Source organism: Lepus europaeus, chromosome 1 (assembly GCF_033115175.1).
Source record: "Lepus europaeus isolate LE1 chromosome 1, mLepTim1.pri, whole genome shotgun sequence".
Lineage (NCBI taxonomy): Eukaryota > Metazoa > Chordata > Mammalia > Lagomorpha > Leporidae > Lepus > Lepus europaeus.
This window is the reverse complement of record NC_084827.1, coordinates 107,353,079-107,378,915: the sequence shown is the minus strand read 5'-3', so window position 1 is coordinate 107,378,915 and position 25,837 is coordinate 107,353,079. Positions and strand designations below refer to the sequence as shown.

General features: G+C 39.7%; 1 protein-coding gene across 1 annotated transcript in view; it reads left to right on the top strand.

Moving 5' to 3' along the window:
- COBLL1 (cordon-bleu WH2 repeat protein like 1) overlaps window positions 1-25,837 on the top strand; it is a 173,701-nt gene that overhangs the window by 125,695 nt on the left and 22,169 nt on the right. The window contains exons 5-8 of the mRNA XM_062196211.1: window positions 4,225-4,322; window positions 4,434-4,670; window positions 25,191-25,338; window positions 25,750-25,824. Of these exons, the coding sequence (XP_062052195.1) occupies window positions 4,225-4,322; window positions 4,434-4,670; window positions 25,191-25,338; window positions 25,750-25,824 (558 nt within the window). The remainder of the gene's footprint in view (window positions 1-4,224; window positions 4,323-4,433; window positions 4,671-25,190; window positions 25,339-25,749; window positions 25,825-25,837) is intronic.

Below are 25,837 nucleotides of genomic sequence, written 5' to 3'. Positions count from 1 at the left end.
GATCTCACTTCTTGCCTCTGTGTAGGGTAGAATTCAAGAGAGAGACATAGATAAAGATCAGCAAAAAAGCAAGATTTATTTACAGGCGATGGGCAAGTACACACTCAGGAGAAAGTGTGGGCAACCTTAAGAAAGAGGCCAGCAATAAACAGGGGCTGCCCTCTCCTGTTTGGGGGAATAGAGGGTGGTGTTTGGGCTATGACTTAATTAACTATTCAGAGAGAACAGAGTTTGGGGTAGGGCTTGAGTACTGCCTCTCTCTCTCTCCCTCTCTCTCTCTCTCTCTCTCTCTCTCTCTCTCTTATTTGAAAGGTAGAGAGAGAGATCTTCTATCCTTTGATTCACTCTCCAAGTGGCCACTGTGGCCTGGGATGGACCAGGCTGGAGCCAGGAGCTTCATCCAGGTCTCCTATGTAGGTGCAAGGGCCCAAGGACTTGAGCCATCTTCTGCTTTCCCAGGAAGTGGAGCAGCTGGTACTCAATCCGGTATCCATGTGGAATGCCAGCATCGTAGGTGGCTGCTTATTGCATTAGGCCACAGTGCCAGCCCCATTTTGGTGACTCTTCTGGAAATCTCTGAATTGTCAAGGCATCAGGTGTGTGATGAAAATGGGGTTTGGGTGGCACACGGGATACATGGCAGGTGCTGGCAAACCTCAGCTCCTTCGTGCTAGCTATCTCCCTACCTATATCAGAGGATGACCAGGTCCCTGGAAATTGCTTTACCAGAAATATCCATGTGCAATATTCTGCTTATGTTTATGTATGGTGCAACCATATTAATTTGCAATCTACAATATAAATTTAATTATATGTATCTATTCAATTAGTAAGAGTTTCTTGAAATAGTGGCGTTTTAAAAATCACAGCTATTATAATTTAACTTTAAGTGAATACGAGTCTCAGTTCTAGTGTTTAACAGCTGTGTCTTCATGCACGTTATTCAAACTATCTGGTTGGCTTGTTCTTATGAAATAAGCGTGTAAAAAACAAAAATTTAACCATAAAGTTCTATGTGTTCATCAGTATTAGTTGTTAGCATTGTCAAACTCGCTGTGCTGAAGTGTACTGCTTATTTAATATTTGAATTATCAGACTTCAATTTTTATTTATGAAATAGTTTTCCCTCAATATGTTATTTTGACATTTTGCATTGATATACTTATTGGTGTTAACCCATGTTTGCTTTCCTGAAGTAGCCCCCTGCTTGGTCATAATTTATTAAGTTTCGTAAATGCTTTTTTAAATGAGAACAATACAGTAAGAATATACATCATTCCTAAGTTATACTTTAGCTATCAAACATTGATACACAGTGCTTTGTTTCCAGTGTCATTGAAATTATATTTTAATTTACCATAAAACCCATGTTTCTTTGTAGAAGAAATATTTTTAAAAGATTTATTTATTTATTTGAAGTCAGAGTTACACTGAGAAAGAAGGAGAGGTAGAGAGAGAGGTCTTCCATCTGATGGTTCACTCCCGAATTGGCTGCAATGCCTGGAGCTGTGCTGATCTGAAGCCAGGAGCAGGAGTTTCTTCCAGGTCTCCCACACAGATGCAGGGGCCCAAGGACTTGGGCCATCTTCAACTGCTTTCCCAGGCCATAGCAGAGAGGTGGATCGGAAGTACAGCAGCCAGGTCTCAAAGCGGTGCTGATATGGGATGCCGGCACTGCAGGCAGTGGCTTTACCCACTACACCACAGTGTCAGCCCCGTGTAGAAGAAATATTTATGAAATTTACTTTTTTTTTAATTTGAAAAAACCAAGTAATTTGTCTCGTCCCCACATTCATAATTTTGCTGATGGCATCCTGTGGTGTCAGTTAACATGTTTCTTTGCCCTTTTTATTTCCTGTAAATTAATTAATATAGAGATCTGATCAGGTTTTGGTAGGCTATTTTGCAAGAATGCTTTATTATATGTGGTATTGTGTATTCCTTTTGTGGATGCATAATGTGCATAATGGAGAGTTATTTTTCTGATGTTAGCTATTGATGATCATTGCCATCTTGTTCATTAAGAGCCAGAAAATGATGGTAGTCTGATGAAACATTCTTGTTCTTATTAGCTGAGATATTTCCAAGAAAGCAAACTTTCCAGATCAACTGTATGACTAGATAGAATTAAATTAGAAAAGGTTTAATAAAATTGTGGTTCTTTCTCTCCATTACTTTTGAAAATAATAGACTGGTTCTCTAGTTTAACAGAAAGGTAAATAATGAGGATGTATTAGTTTTTTTAGTATCATTGTGAATGCTGAGATAAAATTACAAGGAATTAAATAATGTGTTTGAATTTGAATTACTCTTCTGATGTCCAGAGTGCTTTGCTTTTTGTTAATAGAAACCATCTTGGTCTGGGCCCTGAGTCCTTCTAACATGACTCCAGGAGACTTCGATGGCTTGCTTTCTGGTATAACTAGGAATTCCAAGCTCATCTGGTATTTTCCTTGGTACTGACAAAGAGTCAGCCATTCTCAAAGCATTTGTGGAGCGTGGTACCTAGGTATAATCTGGGCCCGGGTAGCTTAGCACTATGGGATTTGTGCTTGTCACAGACCCCTTCAGTTGGCACTAAAATACTTTCTGGAGAATTTTAAAGAAATGTTGCACCTGCAGCATCAGGGTTTGACATTTGCCATTTTGATTGATGTGAGGTTTCTCAGTTTAGGCATTATTAACATCTTGGGCCAAATAATTCTTTGTTACTGGGGACTGTCTTTTGCACTGTACTGTGTTTAGCACCATCACTGGTTTCTACCCATAAATACCAGAGCCACATTCTCCTGACCTTGTTCCCAATTGTGAAAACAAAGATTGTCCCTAGACATTGTCAAATGTCCTCTGGGAGACAAAACTCTCCCAGTTAAGAACAGTGGATTAAAGAAGCAATGTTTTCAAAACATTTAACAAAGTACTAGGTACAGTCTTCAGTGAAGGTCCATACAGGGTTGGTTCCAAGACCCCCAGCAGATAAAAATCTACAAATGCTCAGTTCCAATGTATAAAATGGAATAGTGTTTGTATATAACCTGTGTAAATTCTCCTGTGTGCTTCAAACCATCTTTAGATTATTGTAACACCTGATAAAATTCAAGTGTTATGGATATAACTATTATGCTGTATTTTTGCAGGGGTGGGAAGCTTTTTTCTGCCAAGGGCCTTTTGGATATTTATATCCTCATTCACAGGCCATACAAAATTATCAACTTAAAAAATTAGCCTGCAATAGATTTCCTGAATTTCCTTTTTTTATGATTTATTTGAAAGGCAGAGTTGCAGAGATTGGGGGAGAGAGACAGAGAGAGATCTTGCATCACTCTCTAGATGGCTGCAATGGCCAAAGCAGAGCCTGTCTGAAGCCAGGAATTTTTCCAGGTCTCCCATATGGGAGCAAGGACCCAAGGACTTGAGCCATCCTCCACTGCTTTCCCAGGCACATTAGCATGGAGCTGGATCAGAAGTGGTGCAGCCAGGGCTCAAACAAGCACCCATATGGGATGCTGGCACTGCAGACTGTGGCTTAAGCCGCTGTGCCATAGCGCTAGCCCAGCTTTGTTGAATTTAGAGTCCTGCCTGTGGTTGCCCTTGAAGGTCCAGACTAAATGATTTTGCAGGCGGGTATTATTATTATTATTATTATTATTCCCCACCCCTGGAAGGAATAATAAGAATAAAACTCTGTGTCTGTTAGGCATAGGTGTAATTGTTTTTTCAAATACTGAGGCTGATTGAATCTACAGGTAGGAAATTCAGATACAGGAGACTGACTAAACATGATGACTCATGTTTTGGAAAAAAATTTCAAGATAAGTGCTGAGATAAAATTACAATCACAGGGACAAAGTGTGGCAGCAGCTTCATATCTCATTTAGTTTGCAGTGCCCTCTTTACTTTTAAAGCTGAAGTGTTGAGAATTCTGTTAAAACACAGACTCATCACAATGAATGAAATCCTATCCTAGCTCTGTCACTTTTTGATGGTTGACCCTGTGTGTCTCTTAATTTTTTAAGCTTCAGTTTCCTCTGTTGTGAAATTGGAACACTATTTGCTTATTACTTGGAGAATTTAATAAGATACAAAGTGCCTGTCAGAGCGCCTGGTTCTTAACAGACTGTAATTAGTTGCTTTCATCATTAAGTATGTTATTAACGGGAAAGTAGTAAAAGATAATTTTGGGAGTGAACGTTATAAAAGTAAGATGTTTTTCTTCTATTTTAGAGTCGTGCCAGATATCTCAAAACCTAGACTTCATGAAGGAGAAGGAAAATAAAGGGTTCTTCAGTTTTTTTCAACGCAGTAAGAAAAAGCGAGAGCAAGTGAGTATTTTCTTAGGAGGCATTTGCAAGATTCTTCAAATCTCTTTGTAAATGATAAGTGCTTTTTATCTTCAAATCACGTGTAAATATTGCCTTTCAATTTCTCCTTAGACGGCAAGTGCCCCGGCAACCCCTCTAATAAATAAGCACCGTCCAACTTTTACAAGGTCCAACACCATTTCCAAGCCATTTATCTCTAACACGCTGCCTTCAGACGCACCCAAAAAGAGGCGGGCCCCGCTGCCGCCGATGCCAGCATCTCAGAGCGAACCCCATGACCTGGCGCGCATCCAGGAGAGACCAGCTTCGTGCTTGGTGAAGGCTGCCAGTGTGGATGAAAATGATAAGGTGCGTAGTTGTGTTGTGTTTTTAGGTTGCGTTAGGGAACGTCTGCTTTCAACCTCTTACTTCGTTTGGGATTTTCTGCAGAAACTTCTAAGAAGGCTAGCAATGGTCATAATGTATGATAGGAATAAATAATTAGTAATAAGATTGATACTGGGAAGAGTTTGTATACTTCTGTGATGCAGTAAGGAGGAATGTCCATTTTAAGTAGCTTTCATATTCAAGCAAATCAAATATTCATAAATCTCAAGTCCTATTTTCCTAAGGCCCAACCAAGGAGATCATGATGCTTAGATTAGGAAATGGCCTTGCTTTTAAAAAATGTTTTATTGAATTATTTTCATTATATTTGAAAGGCAGAGAGAAACAGAAAATGAGCATCCATCCTTTGGTTCACTATCCAAATACCCACAACACCCAGGGCTGGGCCAGGCTGAAGCCAGGATACCCAGAACTTATTCTGGGGTCTCCTACATGGTAGCAGGGGGCCAAGTGGTGATTATTTTTGAGTGACTTGTTTTTCCAACAGCAAAGCATTGTTGGTAATTTTCTAAATACATGTGTCTTCTCTTTCCCTGACTGAGTTTTCTCCAGGGAAAATGCTGTTGTCTGCTTGGCACACAGATACTCTGTCATTAAAAAAAAAAAAAAAAAAAGTCCTCTTGCACAGAATATATTGCAAATACCTTATACTCCAATATTCAAAGTACTGGTCCAGTTCTATCTTTTCCTTACAGTTACTATTACTCCTCTTTATTTCCAGATTTTTCCCTGATAATGCCATTTTGTAGGGATCCAATTGCAAAGTACTTTTCATGGCCAGACAGTTTATACATTTCTTGCTTTACTCTTACAGAATATAAATGAATTTTTGGCCAGCGCCGCAGATCACTAGGCTAATCCTCCACCTGTGGCGCCGATACCTCGGGTACTAGTCCCAGTTGGGGTGCTGGGTTCTGTCCCAGTTGCTCCTGTTCCAGTCCATCTCTCTGCTGTGGCCCGGGAAGGCAATGGAGCATGGCCCAAGTGCTTGGGCCCTGCACCCACATGGGAGACCAGGAGGAAGCACCTGGCTCCTGGCTTCGGATCGGCACAGTGAGAGGGCCGCAACACACCGGCTGTGGCGACCATTTCGGGGGTGAACCAACGGAAGGAAGACCTTCCTCTCTGTCTGTCTCCCTAAGCTCTGCCTGTCAAAAAAAAAAAAGAATATAAATGAATTTTAAAGTAAATGTGATTGAAAATGAGACAACATATTTTGTTGGTTGTCAACAGAATAACTTTGAGAACAAATTTTGAGATATTTGAGACACTGAGAATTTTTTTTTATCTAGTTGAATTTTATTTTCCTCTCAAACTGTAAATTCAGTGCTCAAATGAATTAACTTTTCCTACCAAATATATATTTATTTGCTTATTTTAATTTTTTAAAGATTTATTTGAAAGAGTTACACAGAGAGGAGAGGCAGAGAGAGAGAGAGAGGTCTTCCATCCGATGGTTCATTCCCCAGTTGGCCACAACGGCTGGAGTTGTGCCAATCCGAAGCCAGGAGCCAGGAGTTTCTTCCAGGTCTCCCACGTGGGTGCAGGGGTCCAAGGATTTAGGCCATTTTCTACCACTTTCCCAGGCCACAGCAGAGAGCTGAATGGGAAGTGGAGTAGCAGGGACTCGAACCAGCGCCCACATGGGATGCGGGGCCTTTAACCCGCTGCGCCACAGTACCAGCACCCATTTTAATTTTTTTTTAAGATTTATTTGTTTATTTGAAAGGCAGAGTTACAGAGAGGCAGTGGCAGAGAGAAAGGTCTTCCATCTGCTGGTTTATTCCCCAGATGGCTGCAATGGCTAGAGCTGCACCGATCCTAAGCCAGGAGCCAGGAACTTCTTCCGGGTCTCCCATGTGGGTGCAGGGGCTCAAGGACTTGGACCATCTTCTGCTGCTTTCTCAGGCCATATCAGAGAGCTGGATGGGAAGTGGAGCAGCCAGGACTCAAACTGCATCCATGTAGGATGCTGGCTGGCACTGCAGGCAGCAGCTTTACCCCACTATGCCACAGTGCTGGCCCCTATATGCTTCTTTTATTAAAAAAAAAAAAAAATTTAGAGGCAGGCAAAGCTTGGGACACCCTCATCCCATATTGTAGTACCTAGGTTCATGCTCTAGCTCTGCTCCTAGTGTCTGCCTTGCCCAGTTGTTGCAGGCATTTGTATAGCGAGAATCAGTGAATCAGAGATCCAGCTCTCTCTCCCCTGCTCTTTCCCTCTTTCCCTCCTGCACCACCTCCTCCTCCCTCTCAGTCTCCATCTCTCTCTCTCTCTCTCTCTCTCTCTTTTTTTTTTTTTTTTTTGACAGGCAGAGTGGACAGAGAGAGAGACAGAGAGAAAGGTCTTCCTTTTTGCCGTTGGGTCACCCTCCAATGGCCGCCGCGGCCTGTGCACTGCAGCCGGCGCATCGCGCTGATCCAAAGCCAGGAGCCAGGTGCTTCTCCTGGTCTCCCATGCAGGTGCAGGGCCCAAGGACCTGGGCCATCCTCCACTGCACTCCCGGGCCATAGCAGAGAGCTGGCCTGGAAGAGGGGCAACCAGAATCCTGCGCCCTGACTGGGACTAGAACCCGGTGTGCCAGCGCCGCTAGGCGGAGGATTAGCCTATTGAGCCGCGGTGCTGATCTCAATCTCCATCTCAGTCTCCCTCTGCCTCTCTGCCTTCCTAATCAAATACACAAATGAATAAAAATTATGAAAATAAAATTTAACTACTTTTAAGTATAAGCTATTATGTATATTTAAAAAGTAGCGAATTGAACAGATAGAAAGGGAAGAACAATCTTTTTTTTTTTTTAAGATTTATTTTATTTATTTCAAAGAGTTACAGAGAGAGGTAGAGACAGACAGACAGGTCTTCCATCAGCTGGTTCACTCCCCAAACAGCCACAACGGCCGGAGCTGTGCCGATCTGAAGCCAGGAGCTTCTTCCAGTTCTCCAACGTGGGTGCAGGGGCCCAAGAACTTGGGCCTTCTTCTTCTGCTTTCCCAGGCCATAGCAGAGAGCTGGATTGGAAGAGGAGCAGCCGGGAATAGAACCGGCGCCCATATGGGAGACCGGTGCTTCAGGCCAGCACCAGCCCCAGGAAAGAACAATCTTAACATTAGTAGTTACTTGGAAAATATCTACTAAATTGTCTTAATTCTACTAAGATTTTCTTGTCTACTGTTATGGTATTAAGTCTCATCTTAAAAATCAGGAAGATCACTTTTTCAAATGATAAAATTATTTGCTGGCAGTTTTCTGGGCTAACTGGTGTTTGGGTGCAGTTTTGCAGGATAGGATTCTCTAGTTCAGTCTTACAGTATGTGTGTGAGTGCATGAGTCGGGCAAAGGAACCTTGTTCAGAGACTCAGAAATGTGAAGACTATGACATGCCTGGGTCTGAGCCCGAAACAGAGACTAAATGAGGTAAGCAAGGACCAAGTCAGAGATCCAGAGTCTGCCTTTCATCCTTGTAGCCCTGTTTTGTTTCTTCATAGGATAAAGTAACCTTTTCAGAATTGTTTTATATTCTAATTACCATAAAACTACATTATAAGGGTATAAATTATTATATTCTCGAGTAACTCCTGAAGCCTTTCTCTTTATGGAGAAAGAAATCTTGGCGCCTGCTCACCGATTTTTAGTCCAGCTGTCCCCATCCAGTCTGTTCCAGTAAACTTCCTTTGTGCTTGCATCCCTGGAGGCTTCCTCTGACTTTCCAGTAGTCTGCTGCTTAAAATTCTGGGCTGTGCTACCAGTGACCTCACTGAGAGCCGTTTCTTAAGATTCTCACCCTCTGCTGTATGACCAGTTGGTGCCCTGTGTTAAGTAATCTTTTTTTTTTTTTTTTGGTGTGTTGCCTTTGGCAAACTACACATCTTTATAGAATTTTCTAATTATTTTTTCTTTTGATCTGGACATCTGGATAGTTCTTTGATGTATTGTTCAGTGGGACCCTGAATTATTTGTTTTTCCCTAGAGAAGATGAAAAACCTTTTTTAAAAAAATGTATTCATTACAAAAATTCTTAATTATGAACGGTGGTTTTGTTTGTCATTGTGTGCGCGTACACTTGAATTTGTGCTTTCCTAGGCTTCCTGGCATGAATTTTCTTAACTTTTTGGGCATATTTGACAATTAGTCACCCCTCCTTCTTCTGTTTTATCCTCCTTCTTGCTCTAGATACTCTTCTTACATCTGACCCTTCTTCTGGACTTTTGGACTTTTGTGTTTGTGTGTGTGTGTGGTTTGTTTTTTTTTTGTTTTTTGTTTTTTTTTTTTTTTTTCCATTTGGAAGTACCTGAACCCAATTGGCCTGTATTCACTACAGACTTTCAGAGAAAATGTCTGTGTTTTACTGAGTTCCTGAGCTGATGGCTGTCAACAAGAGTGGCTTAAATATTATCCCCTCAAAAGATGTTTGTTAAATCCTAACTCCCAATACCCATGAATGTGATCTTATTTAGAAAGAATTTTTGAAGACATAATCAAGTTAAGGATGTAGAGATGAGATCATCTTGGTTTTAAGTTGGACCCAAAATCAGTGACTGGTGTCTTTATAAGAAGAGAAGACACAGAGGAGAAGGGTCTTGAAGGTGGGACAGAGGCTTGCATTATACTGCCACAGCCGTGGCCTTCTTGGAGCTACTGGAAGCTGCAGGCAGCAAGAGGGTATCATCCCATTTTGCCTTCCAAAGCAGCATGGCCTTGCCAGCACCGTGATTTCAGACTTCCATCCTTCAGAACTAGGGAGGAATAAATTTCTGTTGTTTTAAGCCACCTAATCATGTGATTTGCTACAGTACCTCCAGGAAACTAGTGATCAACTTTATAATTTCAATCTCAATATTGTTGCAGTTCCAGTTTGAACTCATGGTTGCTTGTTGACTTATCACTACCTGGAAAAGAGCATACTTAAGTGCAACTGATTTTTTCCCTCAGATGGAAAAGCTCTAGATCATCTTTGCTATTTTCTTCATATTTCATTAAGTCTCACATTATAATATCATCTCTTCCCTCTTTTGAAGTCATTCCTAGAGAAATCAAGGGCAGACAATAAGGAGAGAATCAATACTTAGTCCAAATACTCTTAACTGTAGTACAAGAACTTTGGATAGCTGGCTTTGCTTTTCTGGGCATTCAGGGTCCACTACAAGCTGGTCACAATTTTAATTTTAGATTTTAATTCCTCATGATTTTCAAGGTGCTTGTAACATTTGACTCATTCTTCTTGCTCTTACAAAATCCTGTTTCCTGGCCAGCGCCGCGGCTCAATAGGCTAATCCTCCACCTTGCGGCGCCGGCACACCAGGTTCTAGTCCCGGTCGGGGTGCCGGATTCTGTCCCGGTTGCCCCTCTTCCAGGCCAGCTCTCTGCTGTGGCCAGGGAGTGCAGTGGAGGATGGCTCAAGTGCTTGGGCCCTGCACCCGCATGGGAGACCAGGAGAAGCACCTGGCTCCTGCCTTCGGATCAGCGTTGTGCGCCTGCCGCAGTGCGCCGGCCGCGGCGGCCATTGGAGGGTGACCCAACAGCAAAGGAAGACCTGTTTCTCTCTCTCTCTCTCTCTCTCTCTCACTGTCCACTCTGCCTGTCAAAAAAAAAAAAAATCCTGTTTCCTGTCCTTGCAGGATGGAATGACCATATCTCCATCTTGTTCACGATTTCAGTGATTCATGCTCTTTTACCTGCCTCCTGGAGAGTTTTCTAAAGATGCTGGCACAGAATAATAGCCTAAATTTTCTCTTCCATGTCTTTTTATTTGGTTTTAATTTATGTGTATATATAGATAGTATATTTACATAATAAATAGCTATGAAGGTAAAAATAAAGAGGATTCAGTGAACATTTTCCTGCCCAATTTCCAACTAGGTTCTCCAAATTGAGGGACACCTCTATCCTTCCAGGAACAATGTATGCATATTCACCAATATTCATGATACTTACTATTTTTGCTAGGTGGTCATAGACAGCTTGCAATTATGATATACCTCACTTTTTGGTTCTGGATGATTTATTTTGAATATCCTCATCAATACATAAAGGATTGTTGTATGTGACATGATTTACTTACCCCATCATCCAAGGATAAACATTGGAATTATATTATTGTTGGGGTCAGCATCGTGACATAGCAGATAAAGCTGCTTCCTTTTGATGCCAGTATCCCATAGGGCACCAGTTTGTTTCCTGGCTGCTCCACTTCCGATCCCAATCAAGCTCCCTGCTAATGGTCTGGCCCAGCAGTGGCCATTACAGCCATCTAGGGAGTGAACCAGTGGATGGTAGATCACTCTCTCTCTCTCTTTCTCCCTCTCCCTCCCCATCTCTCCTCTCTATGTAACTCTGACTTTTAAATAAATAAATAAATCTTTAATAATTATATTATTGTTGTTTAAAGCTTATAGCATTGTTAAATTTTTACTTTTACCTCTACTTAGCCATATGGCAGGAATTGTGTTCTGCAAAATTCTGGAACATAGTAGATGTTCAAGAAACTTGTTAAATAAATATTAACTACAGCTTTTACATTGCCAGGTTGAGTATATATAGAGAGAATATATAGTTCTTTGTTACTTCATAGTTACTTCACAAGTTTCAGTATTTCATTTTCACATCTGATAAATTTTCAGAAGTACATGGATAATATAAAGTTTGTTGACATTTAGTTTTACAGAAATTGAACCACATGCTTTTAAGCAATATTCTTCTTAAGCTTCTAAAATTTTGTGTTTAAATCATAAGACCAACAACAGTATGTGTATTAAATAATGTAAGTAAATATAATTTACCCTTAAGTTGAAATTTTTAATATAGCCAGATGTAGGTATTCTGAAAATTCAACACAATGTGAACTTTGGAGGTGAATTTTACTGTTTACTCTTTTTTAAATTTAAAATCAGAGATAGTCATTATCAATATAAACATTTTATATCTGTTTTAACAATTTAGTTTTGATTTTAAAATGTCAAAAGCTAACTGCTTAGTGAATTAAAAAATGCGCTTTTATTGGGAAAAACACAACTAATAGAAAAAGTCTGACCAAATAGTTTATAAAAACATGAAGAATTATGGATACACTTGTATCTTTTAATTTCTATAGTCTTTGTAATATTTATTCCTTTTTATTAATTTAAAATTTACAAAATAAAAATTGAGGTAGTAATGCAAAACAGACCACAAGGGTGTGCTGTTTAACAGAGGTACAGCATTCTGATTTTTCACTTTTCTTCCCCAAAGCATCCATTAATAAAGCAGAAATAAAATAGTATATTAAAATAGCAAGTGTTTGAATTTTGTAGACAAGGTGATACAGATTTGGAGATATAAATATCAGCAGTAAATGACAAAATGATTTATACAATTAGCAGTTTTATTCATATTGAACTTTTCTTTCCTTTGGGTGTTCGTTTAAGGACATGATGTTTGTGTTGGTCAAGACTTCTCAACTACTGAATCTATCTGGAATTTGGAAACAAATTCTCAGCTATGTCTATTTATTACTTTTTTGGCTGTCCCTATTTAATAACTTGCCTCATCCTCTGAGACATTTCTCAACACTGGCAAATTAAAATGTTTGGATAGTGGTTTTGCGGCTTATACTGGAAATATCCATAAAAAAAGGCTACTGGTTTTCTGACCTAATTGTGTAGTTTCCGAAGTGGATTCAATAAAGATGCAAGTTAGTCAAGTAAATTATCCTACTCTTCCATGAGATATTTCTGCACCTAAAATTATATTCTCCATCTAAAGAATACATTTTATGGAATACCTATTTCAGTGTCATTACTATAGTATCCTTTTTTTTTTTTTTTTTTTTTTTTTTTTTTTTTTTGACAGGCAGAGTTAGACAGTGAGAGAGAGAGAGAGAGACAGAGAGAAAGGTCTTCCTTCCATTGGTTCACCCCCGAAATGGCCGCTACGGCTGGCGCGCTGCGCTGATCCGATGCCAGGAGTCAGGTGCTTCCTCCTGGTCTCCCATGCGGGTGCAGGGCCCAAACACTTGGGCCATCCTCCACTGCCTTCCCGGGCCGCAGCAGCTAGCTGGACTGGAAGAGGAGCAACTGGGACAGAACCGGCGCCCCGACCGGGACTAGAACCCCGGGTGCCGGCGCCGCAGGTGGAGGATTAGCCTAGTGAGCCGCAGCGCCGGCCAGTATCCTTTTCTTGTCCCTAAATTTATCTGTACTCTCTTTCACATGATTCCAGTCTTCACATTTGCCCTGTAGAGATCAATATTCTGTCTTCTTTGGTAATGTTCATTTGATAAAGAAAATTTTCCAATTAATTTTCTGGAAGTTCTTCTTGATACTTCGGCATTTTGAATATGATACTGCCCAATGACTTGAAATACCATTTCCACAACAAGATACATATGTCAGGTCATCCTGCTATTTACATTAGCCATATTGCATGCATTACTGTATGATATGTAAACAGTTATTCACAATAAGATTGTCATTTTGAAAGAAGAAGCAGAAAATGCAACGATATTCACTTAAACGAAAAGTGATATTGAATTCTGGGGTTGAAACTAAGTTCATAAATCTAATTTCTGCACTATGCTGACCAAGAAAGGGTCTATGAAGAGCACATTTAATCAGTAGCCAAAGGACATTCTGGTCTTATTAACCAATAAACCTCTTTAGGCAGTTTTATGTTTCAGGAAGAGGAAGAATTGGACAGAAGTTGTGGGTGATCTTGACCATAGAACTCACAGAAACCTTTTTAGAAAAGTTTATATTTGACACGTTGGTATGGCCTTGCTGCTTGGAATTATATAGAGGTAGCATCAACTTTTCCCCTGGCTAATAGTATGGCACATTAATTTTTAAGGGTATTGGATTGTGACTGGAAGCACATTCCACTAAGGAATGATCTTTCTTTGGTCTTGTTTTGCATCCTGCTACAGACAAACACTCATATTGAGAAATCAAAACTTTTTGCAATCTAGTGTTATGCAAGTGAAATTCAATACCTAGAGTATAATAACTGGCTAAATTTTTAAAAAATGTTCTACATTATTAACCTTTTACCCAGTTTTATGTTTTTAGTATATATTACAGTTTATAAGCAGGTAAGATGATTTAATGTCACATATTTATGAAATTTGCAAATGTATATTCTTATTTTTACTTAATTTTAAACCTAGGTATTTTACACAAAGTAATTAAGGTTGCATTTCTCTATTATATACATGTACATATATATGTATAAACATACATACTACTTTTTATTTTTTATTCAGGCCATTACATAACATTTATCTTCCACTCCACTGTCATCGTCTTATATAGAAAGTAGACCGGGCCGGCGCCGCGGCTCACTTGGCTAATCCTCCGCCTGTGGCACTGGCACCCCGGGTTCTAGTCCTGGTCGGGGCACCGGATTCTGTCCCAGTTGCTTTTCTTCCAGTCCAGCTTTCTGCGGTGGCCTGGGAAGGCAGTAGAGGATGGCCCAAGTGCTTGGACCCTGCACCTGCATGGGAGACCAGGAGAGGCACCTGGCTCCTGGCTTCAGAGCGTGCTGGCCATGGTGGCCATTTTGGGGTGAACCAATGGAAAGGAAGACTTTTCTCTCTATCTGTCTCTCTCTCTCACTGTCTACTCTGCCTGTCCAAAAAAAAAAAAAAAAAAAGTGGACCACACACACATAGAATTCTACAATTGCCTAGAAACAGTAGTTACCATGGTGTTTCAGTATGATATACGGAATACAGCTGTCTATACTTCCAAAAATATGACTGCTTTCATTCAGTAGAGAAATGTGCCAGCACAATATAATATTTAATCTGCTTCCCTTTTTAAAGTTTTCCCGGATACAATGCATACTTAGCCACTGTAGTTGTCATATTTTCAAAAGATCATAATCACAGCAACATAAGCAATGGTGATAAACGCTGAAGTACTTGTTAATGTTGTAGGCAGAGTTCTAAGCACATTACTCTTTTAATCCTGGCAGAAATATTCTGGGACATTATGTTTTAGATTTATTTTAAAAATAAAGATTTATTAATTTACTTCAATGGCAGAATTAATGAGAGAGGGAGAGACAGATCTTCTGTCCGCTAGTTTACTCCTCAAATGGCCACAATTGCAGGGGGCTGGCCAAAACAAAGCCAGGAGCTTCATCCAGTTCTCCCACATGGGTGCAGAAGTCAGTGCACTTAGGCTATCTTCCACTACCATCCCAGGCACATTAGCAGAGAACTGAATCAGAAGTGCAGCAGCCAGGACTTGAACCAGCACCTGTATGAAATGCTGGCATTGCAGGCAGCACCTTAACTCCCTGCATCACAACACTGGACCCTATGTTTTAGGTTTCTGCCACTTTTACCTGATATAAAAGAGCTATGCTCGCTCTAAAGTTGCTAAATTTTAAGTAAAAATATTTAAAAATAAGTAGGTCATTTGTGGAATTACTTTGGGTTTCTCTTATGTATCTGTGTATACGAAATTGTACCTCTTGGAAGTTGCATATAGAATTGATAAAACAGCATTGAAAATGGTGTTAGGAGGCTTCCTGTATCAGTTCTGTTTGTAAGCAGTTTACTTAACCTCTCTACTACTGCAGTGTTTGGGATGTCACGGGGAGATGAATGTTTACAGAGACTTAGGCAGAGAGAAACAAGCCTCTTTCTTGGAATCACGATGATAAGCTTATGGGGTTGCTTGGATAAAGCCTGCCAAACTTCCTTTGATGCTTTCTCTCTGAGATGAAATGGTTTGGCCTCCATTAGTTCCCTTGACTGCTACTTTGGTTCTATGCTCGTTCAACATGTAGGTAGGAATGTTGTACTCTCCTTCTTTGTCCCCAGAAACACCTGTCTTCTGTTCATTGTCATCTCAAAAAGAATGTGGCTACCACCACCATCAAGTCTTTTATTTTTTTAAAGATTTATTTATTTGAGAGGCAGAGTTAGAGAGGGAGAGACAGAGGAAGAGGTCTTCCATCTACTGGTTTATTCCTCAAATGGCCGCAAGGTTGGATCTGGGCTGATCTGAAGCCAGGAGCCAGTAGCTTCTTCTGGTCTTCCACATGGGTGCAGGCACCCAAGCACTTGGGCCATCCTCCACTGCTTTCCTGGGCCACAAGCTGGGAGCTGGATCAGAAATGGAGCGGCCAGGACTAGAACCGGCACCCAACGCCACAAGCTGTGTCTTAACCACTGTGCCATAGCAGTGGCTCCAACCACCAAGTCTTTTAAACTTGATCCTGGGATCTACTTTCTCTTGGTTCACTCTTGTCTTTTGCCATCCAACATGAATTTCAGTGTTAGGCCTTCATCTCTGGGCTTTAAAAATTGTTATAAACTAAGAGGGACAAAATAACATTTGATTCTGTGCTATCTCAAAGTGTTGTTGATGAGGTGAAAGTCCAGGTTGCTTCAGGAAGAGAAATATAGAATCTCTTCAAAGACATACACAGGTCGTAAAAGTTGTGGTGCTCCCATACTAACATCAACTGCGTGGAGAAGGGCAGGAAAGAAAGTATATTGAGGCAGAAGCATCCCTGTCCTGGCATGAGAGAGTCTTGGATTCTACTTTTAGAGCATCATTGTCATTCTCCTTTTTTTCTTTTCCTCATCATCTTTGTTGAACTCCTGTATGGCTTGGTTTTGTCTTCTGCAGGATAAGAATTCTTTATAACTAAATTTATCAAAGTCTCTTCCAACTCTGGTTTTTTGAAATTATTATTTTGTTATCTTTCAGAATTGACCTTTAACAGAGGAAGGTGCATTCTGGTGCATTCTGGTTTGATGAGTGTTAGCCAAATCTTGGTCCCCACCCTGTTGAAGATTTCTGAAACCTCATGTACAGTAGCATAATAAAACACTGAGTAGCTGGCATCTTTCTCCCCAAACTCCTGACTATGACACAAAAGTCAACACAAATGCATGGACATCACTAAAAAGAGGTAGAAGACTAAAGCTGGATAGACATTCTCAGGCTTATGAGCTTACTAACCAGAGTATATAAATGTCACCACTGGCCAATGATGATTCTTAAAGTAGATTATTTTGATGAGATATAGTGGTGAGATTGGACAGTCAGAATCCTCTGAATGGGTTTGATTTTAGTTAGAAACTAAAAAGGGACAAGGTACGGTGGTGGTGGTGGTATTTAGAACACCTGTAAGTGAATCCCATTCTGTTCTCATTGCTTCCTCTGATAGTATTTATTCCAGTAGGTTGACAGTAGCTGAACTAAAGTTGGCAGAGGAGGTGACTGCTTACATAGTGTAGATGTAGGAGCCCCACACCCTGGTACTACTATCCTACTTCTCCTGCCCCTAATTACAGATTTCTGCCGCCTGACACCCCTCTCTTGTATCTCACAGTGCTTCATTTTGATGTGATACAATTATCATTAGTCTTTGTTGACCTAGATAACTAAAGACTTTCAGCATGCTATCAATGAAGAATCTTAAAGCAGGGTTCTAAAGAGAATAAGAAAATAGAATATATATGCATTAGATTTTTCAGGAACAGGGAGAAATTTACACGCAGAGAGTAAAAGTACTATTATACACAATAAGGAGGCTCAGGACTTGAGAAATAACCTTGCCCTGCCCCACCAAAGGTAGTATTTTGTTTTAAAAATCCATAACAAAGAAAAAAAGCTGGCATCTGTGGTGGGTGTGTATGTTTGTGTGTGTGTGGGAATGGTTGTAAAAGATATGTGAAAAGTTGGATGTCAACATTCTATATGGTATCCTATTTGCTAGATTTAGTGATTTTTCATTTTTTACTCATCAGTTTATGCATTATTTATATCTTTTGTGATATTGTGCTCATTTTACAGTCAAATTAACAGTAAATCTGATTTCATTGTGATAAAAATTTGCTTTCACCAGCTTTTCCTATTTTACAAATTCAGTACCTCATACTTCTATATTACCTTCATTGTAGTATATGTAGATGAGTCTAATAATATGAGTATTGAAATTGTTGCTTGTTTGTCTAATTTGTAAAATACCTTCAGCATTTTTCTAGCAAGAGTAAAACCTTTACCTTCATCTAAGCAGAAAATTCAGTCATTGGAACATAATTTGTAGTTCCAATTAATCTGAGCAAACTTCATAGCAATTCTAAGATTGGGGTGGGGGGGTGGCTAAGAAAAAAAGTTATCTGTCATCTGCTGGTTTATTCACCAAATACCTGCATCAGCCAGGGCTGAGTCAGGCCAAAGCCAGGAGCCAGGAACTCCATCCAGGCCTGCTATGTGGATGGCAGGAAGCCAAGTACTTGGGCCCGCATCTGCTGCCTTCCAGGTGCAGGCATCCCAAAAACCAGCTTAACCTACTGCAGCACAGCACCCACCCCCTAAGATAATTTTGTGGGATTGCTCGTGTTCTGTCCACTGACTCCACCCCCTCCACAGGTGTAAATCATATTTTAAACATATCCCTTAACTTGATTTTTTTCTTATTTTTCTTTTTGTATTTCATTCTTTTTTGTAAGGTATATTGATTTCAGTGCCTTGTGTCTTAATATTCATCTGTGATTAAAATGATCTAAAAACTAGTATGGAAGTAGTGCTTAGTGACTCTATTGAATGCCATTTAATTCTTCAGCTAAAGGTAGTTCCATGTTGAACCAGTAGATTCTGATCTGAGTGTGAATTCTGGGGGATCGACTCTGGCATGACTTTCAAGCTGACCTTTTCACTTTTGTGTGAATTGTTTTCCCTTGTACTTGTTCCATTTCACAGACCGTAAAATTTGGCGATGTGCATTCCTGTTAGAGGAGCAGGTTTCTCTATTGGCGGGCAGACTTATCAGTGACTCTAACTGAACTTACTAAAGTAAATAATTGAATATCTCTAATGATTAACTAAAACAGTTTCTCCTAGTAAGTAGAAACCTGCTTCCTCATTTTGTAAAACATAATTTTATCTGAAATTCTACTTAAAAATTTAGTCATACTTAAATAAAATATATCCTGGTGTTAAACACTAGATATAGTTATAAGCAGTTTTTTAATTCTAATTCTTCTTTTTAAATTGACTAAAAACTTTCAAATTTTTATACACTAATGCACATGTTTATTCATCATTAAATTTAACAAAATAGTGTTTTATTAAAGCCTTTATGGTATGATGAAGTGACATGCATGTGGAGGACTTTAGACACACAACACAATTATGCAGTGGACTAAGCACAAGTCCCTGAACTTGGGGCACTGGTAGAGTTCAAGGTTGGTTATCTTGAGATTGATTCCAATAAAACCCCAGCAGCACTATCACCAAAGAGAAAGCGTAGTATTAAATACTTCCTTTTAGCCATACTTTTCACTCTAAACACAATAACTCTCATTTCTAATTTTATTTACAGAAACATTTTCACTTTCATATACTTTAACAGGTAAATTACATGTAGTAATGTCAGCTCGTTTCTATGGAGTATGTACTATATGCTAGGCACTGTGCTGAATACTTTGCATACGTCATAAGGAGCATGCCTTCCTCTTTCAACATAGGTACTATTAGGTTTCCTTTCATAGATGACGAGATTGAAGGTCACAGAGGCAATAAATGGCATGCTTCCAGGTTTAACCATCCGGTGTTGACTACAAAACCCATTTGATTGGTAACCACTGGGTAGGCTGCTTTCCAGCTTGCAGACCCTCTTATAAGCCTGTTGGCAATGAAGGCAAATTTACATTCAAAAACACCAGGCAGTTTGATTCCAGAATAGACCTGTTGGAAGACTGTTAGGAGGGGCATACTTCTGAAGTGCACACAGATTTAAGGATGTTGCTGCTTAGGCATCAGTGGCCTTTCTAGCCTTTTTAAATTTTAAACATTCTAAATGGAAATTTATGATGTATGTTACTTAAATAACCATGGTAGTTAGTAAGTCTGCTTTCTAACATTAGTCATTCTTGGGTTTGGAGCCTCTCCAGTCCTCTGTGTTAGACATGTCTATTCTGTGTATATCCAGCACTGCACACCAGTTCCCTAGGTTCTTATCTATTTAGAAATATGAAAGTCTTCTAATTTACATGCCCTTCCTTTTCCTGCAGGTGTTCCCTAAGAAGAGGATGTTTGCAATAGATAGATGTAGATACCTCATAAATTCCATAGAAAATAAAATTAAAAGATACATTTATTTTAGAGCAAAAAAATTTGAAATCCATATATTATGTAGAGCTTCCAAAAATTCATGAACGGTGTGGCATTGGACCTAGTGGTTAAGATGTCAGTTGGAATACCCTTGTTCTGTATCAGAGTGACTGGGTCCTAGTCCCGCTTTCACTCCCAATTCTAGGTTATTGCTCATGTGCATTCTTGGAGGCAACAGGTGACAGCTCAAGTGATTGCGTCTGTGCCACCCACATGAGAAACCAGAACTGAGTTCAGCTTGGCCCCTTGTGAGCATTTGGGGGTGAACCAGGTGATGGAAGTTTTCTGTCTCCCAAATAAAATGTTTAAAGTTCATGAAAAGTGTATGTTATGAAAAAACTATTCATGAGTTTCAAAAACTTTTTTGCATCAAAATAAACACATTTAATTCCATTTTCCATGAACTCTTTAAAAGTTTATTTGTTTATATTTATTCAAAAAAGAGAACTTCCATCTGCTAGTTGACTCCCCAGTTGCCCATAACAGTTGGGGCTGATCCTGGGCTAGGCTGACGTCAAGAGCCTAGAACTCCATCCAGTTCTTCCACATGGGTTCCAGGAACACAAAGACATGCTGCCTTCCAGGGTGTGCATTAGCGAGAAGCCAGATCTGAAGTGGCGCTAACCCAGGCACTCTGAAACGGGATAGAGGAATCTCAAGCAGCATCTTAACTGCTGCACGCCAAATGCTCATCTCTCCAGTGAACGTTTTGCAGTACTAGTGTAGAACAGTTCCTGTGCAAGGCCTGGGATTCCTTCATTCTTTGACTTGATAGTGATTCTTCAGTTAACACAAAATAATTCCAGGTCTGATTTTTGTTAGTTTAATTTCTTTGGCTATTTCTTAGGTGATTTTATTTTTTTTCAATGTCTCTGTTTATAAAAAGAAATAAGCAACTTCTTGCCTTTCTGTGGTATACAACAACAAAATGTGTATATTGTTTCTTTGAATGCTTGCTAACACTGCTATATTACTCCTATCTCAAAGCAAAGCATGACAAATTAATCTATTGCTGATTGTCTAAATTTACTGTTGTTAGTTCTTCAAAACTCTTGCCTTTAGACTATCTTACCAATTATTAAATTTATGTTGGCATTAACTCTAGTATGTTTAAATCATTAATCACAGTATGGAATCCAGCTAGACAGGACACGTGTCTATTTCAGTAAGTACCATGTTCTCTTCTAATGTCATCATTCTTAGTCTCTTTGATCCAAATTGCACCTCTAGAAATGTACATTTATCATCATGATATACCTGTAGAATGAGGCAAGCAAAGTGAATTTTCCAGAGCAAGTTTATAAATCATAATACTTCCAGAAGTGTTCATAGCTTTGCCTTTTCAACATGCATTCCTGTAACTGTTTTATCAATTCTTGTTGAAAACATTTAGTTTTTATAAAACTTAAATTTGTTTAACTTGACAAAGTTTAAATTCTTTATCCATGGAAATATAATTATCTTGTAAAAATCACATATTTTAAGACTTCTAGGCAGATAAATGAAAGATGATCTGTGATTATTCTGTCTTTGAGTTATGGATAGAGTCATATAAATTTTTGAGTCTGTATAAATCCCCTTCCCTTTTATCTATGGTGGCTGCTTGATTGAAGCCAACATTTAAGCATTTTGCCCCCTTAACAGACACTTGAGAAAGTTGTGTCATAACTGCTTTTATCACATAATGAAAAGCCAATAAGAGATTGAGAATATAACCTAAAGGTGAAAACAGCTTTCTCATGTCTTATGAAAGCAGTGAGTCAAAACAGGGAAAGCATGAAACTAGAAGGCAAATCAAATGCTGCCATTACTTTATGTACTTGTTAATCACCTGCTGCCCTTTGCTGATAAGCTGGGTCTGTTATGAGTGGTGCATGCTTTCACAGAACTGTACACAAGTCAACTCAGTAAGAAAATGAAATCTGCCTTTAGTTTTTTGGGTAAATATTTTAAAAAGTGAAGTGCCACATTATTTTAGAAGAACTTCTAGTCTTTCCCCTGAGGATCCCTAAATGTGTTACTTTAATAAATATCAAGTAAGGGTTTCAGAATACAGAGACATCATTAGTAAAGAGCTTTTTCTTTTTGGCTTTATATTTTTCTTAGAAAATTTAAATATTGCTAGGGCCAGCGCCGTAGCCCACTTGGTTACTCCTCCTCCTGCGGCACCAGCATCCCATATGGGCATTGGGTTCTAATCCCAGTTGCTCCTCTTCCAGTTCAGCTCTCTGCTGTGGCCCCCGGGAAGGCAGTGGAGGATGGCCTAAGTGCTTGGGCCCCTGCACCCTGGTTTGGGAACCTGGCTCCTGATTGGTGCAGTACCGGCCATAGCGACCATTTGGGGAGTGAACCAATGGAAGGAAGACCTTTCTGTCCTCTCTCTCTCTCTCTCTCTCTCTCTCTGTCTATAACTCTACCTGTCAAATAAATAATAAAAAAAGAAAATTTAAATATTGCTAATTCTCCTTTGCGTTTCTCAACTCTTTTTTGCAGACATCCCTTATCTTGAATTTTTCCAGTCTCTACTCCCTAGTTATCCACCCCAGGGGGATGATCACAAATTTTTGTTTATTTGTTTGTTTTGTGTTTTTAAGATTTATTTATTTGAAGACAGAGTTATATAGAGAGGTAGAGACAGAGAGGTCTTCCATTTGCTTATTCACTCCCCAGAGGGCCTCAATGGCCAGAGCTGCACACATCTGAAGCCAGGAGCCAGGAGCTTCTTCTGGGTCTCCCATGCAGGTGCAGGGGCCCAAGGACTTGTGCCATCTTCTACTACTTTCACAGGCCATAGCAGAGAGCTGGATTGGAAGTGGAGCAGCCGGGACTAGAACCCGGTGCCCATATGGGACGCCCACGCTTCAGGCCAGGGCAGTAACCCGCTGTGCCACAGCGCCAGCCCCTGATCATAAGTTTTAACCAATATTCTGTAACTCTGATTCAAAATCTGGGTCTGGGTAGCAAGCGTTAACTCCTTTCTTGTTGGATGATAGAGAGGTCTGGAGAGTTTTGGAGGAAAAACCAGAGTAAACAGATGTGTGTAGTGGGCAGGGGGAGGTAGGAGTTTGACTGTGGTGGCTTACCGACTGGTATGGAAGATTTTAATATTTCCACTACTTGTCAGATCATGAAGTCCCCTTGTCCTACTGTCTTGTAAGAGGAATAGTTAGAGATTTGCCCAGTCAAGCCGCTCCCCATATAGACTTAACTTTTCCTCTGTCCCAGTGAGGAGACCTGCCTTCCTGTTCAGTACATAACACATTTGGCACATATTTTTCTTTTGGATCTGGCTTCCTTCTTTCTCTGGCAGATATATTACAAAATAAGTTTGCCAGTTTTCTCTCTGTGTCTAGCAATGCATTAACACTAAAAAAGTACTCACAAATTAGTTTACTTTCCTAAGATATACTTACGCTGTTGTATGAAATTAGAAGGGTCCATGCTTTACATAGGCTCCTTGTCCAAGCTTATTAAGGCCTTATGTTTACACATGAAGAAGGCATTCACTCAACAAATATTCATTGAAGAGCTTCTGGGAGCCAGATACTGTTCTAAAGCTTGCAGCAGTAAGCAAAATAGGATGGGGAAAAGAAATCCCTGCCATTGTAGTCAACCCTAATGGAAACAAACAATAACTGCACCAACTAGTATATATGAAGCTTGTTGGATGCTGATTATAAAAATAAATATGAGAATGGGGATAAGAGGTGTTGGGGGTCATAAAGGAGTTCATTTTGGAAAGATGATGTGAGAAATGACCTGAATCAAATTAGAGAAAGACATTGCATTATCACAAGAAATAATGTTCCAGGCACAGGAAGTAGTAAGGGTGGATATTCTCGTGTGCATTGGAGAGACAGGAAGAAGGCCAATATGGCTGGAAAGAGAAAAGAGGTAGAAAGATCTAGGTGTCAGTGACCTCATAAGTCCTTCTAAGAATTTTGATTTTTCTGTACCAACTTGGAAACCATTAGTGGGTTCTGACAAGATGATCTAATGTGACTTAGATTTTAATAGGATCCTTCTTGTTGCTGTGTTGAAAAGGGACTGTAAGGAAGCAATGTGGAAGCAGACACCAATGAAAAAGTTCTTGGTGACTCAGTTTGTGAAAGCAGTCAATCTAAATATCTCTAAGAAAGGAACCAGTGGATTGAAATTGATGTGGACTGTCAAAAGAGAGTAGAAGGCAGCAAGCAGAAGGGTGTCCTGCTCTTTGCTGAGATGTGGAAGATTGTGAGAACAGGATGGGGGTGGGGAAGAGGGGATTATCAAGGCCTCAGTTTTAATAAATTGAATTAGCCTAAATGAAGTGACACTAAAGGCAGATCAGAAAAGAGGCCCAGGTGGAAACAGTTTTACATTTATCTGAATATGGATAATACTTGAAGAGGAAAGATAAGATCATTATAAGAGTGTGCACTTATATTCAAGAGAATGTATCTAAGGACTGGGTCACGCCACCCTCAGTGAGAAGGTACAAAGAAACCAAAAAGAAAACTGAATACCCAGAGGTTGCAGATCAGTGGAGAGGAAGGATGATAGTGTCCTGAAGATAGGGGGAAAAAAAAAAACCTCACATTTTGGGAGAGTAGTCAGTTGTATTTAATGCTGCTAACAGGGAAAATAGTTCTGAGAAGTGACCACTGATTTATTCATGGTCAAGTTTTTTGAAGATTTTGGTAAGATTAATTTTAATGAATCAAGGGATGGGAAAAGTATAGTTGGAAGGGTTCAAATGGGAAAAGAGCAATTAGAGACACAGTTATAAACACCTCTTTCATGCAGTTTTGTTGTAAAAGGAAAGAGCAAAGATGACATGGCCACTGGCCAGGAGGCACCGGCTGCTGAGGTGAGAATGGTCGTGGGGTCTGCTGACAGTCACCTGCTGTGAATGTGAGCAGTAGCAGTCTGGTTGGAGACCTCAAAGGACCTCCAGTAGACATAGATTTTTGAAATATTTTTCAGTGCTATAAAGGATTTGAAAAGAGGTGGATTACTCAAGCCTGCTATTGATGTACACATAATCTTACCCTTTTCATCTTATTTTACATACAATTTTCCCAGGATTCTCTTTCAGAGTTTTTAACTGTATTGCTTGTGAAACTTTTATATTATAGTTATTTATTTGCATGCCTGTCTCCCATCCTAGCCCAGGTTTCTCGTGAAGGGTCACGTTTTTTTTCTCCCATGTGTCCATCTCATAGCTCTGCTTCTGCACATGGCAGATGCTCTCCAAATCTTTTCTTGAATGGATGACTGTTACGTTCTATTTTGGTATATGATGTGTTCGACATGAAGTTCAGTGTCACCCTAAAGGTTGCTACTAATTTCTAAATATAGGATTGTGTTTGGTCATTTTGTTTTCTGCAGAGTCCCTGTGGAACAGACATCGTGAGGACAGGTTCACTTAATAGTACATCTGTAGGGAATTCATCTTTGAGAAGGACAAAGCGAAAAGCACCTTCCCCACCCTCCAAAATACCCCTGCATCCAAGTGATGAAAATGGCCATGTACCTGGTAATTTTACTTTTCCCATTAACATTATATTTGTGCTGGGTTTTGTTTCATATATGCTGTAGAACTGTTAGGCCTTTTGATTAAATAATATAAATAATACTTAGGACTTGTAAAAATTCCTCGTTTATTCTCATTCAACTCTTCTTAAAATATGCAACATTATAAAACAAAGTGACAAAATTGTGCCAGCTCCATGATCCTAAAATGTAATAATTCATGAATTTAAAAAAAGATACTGCCATTCCAAGATTGACTTCATGTAGGAATGGGAATGTAAATGAAGCTAGTTGTTTCACAGCTGGCTAGTAAAATGACTTCTAGCAAAGTTAGGACTTGGTTCTTTCACTTAAACTACTAAGGAGTTGTTTCTTTTGTGAATGTGTAATTTGTAAGTTGTATTGCTTCTTTTAGTCCTACAGTCCGTGGATAGAGTTTCTCCAGACAGTGCCACAGATGCAAACTCCCCAGAGAGACTTTCCAGCCCAGGTATGACACCTTC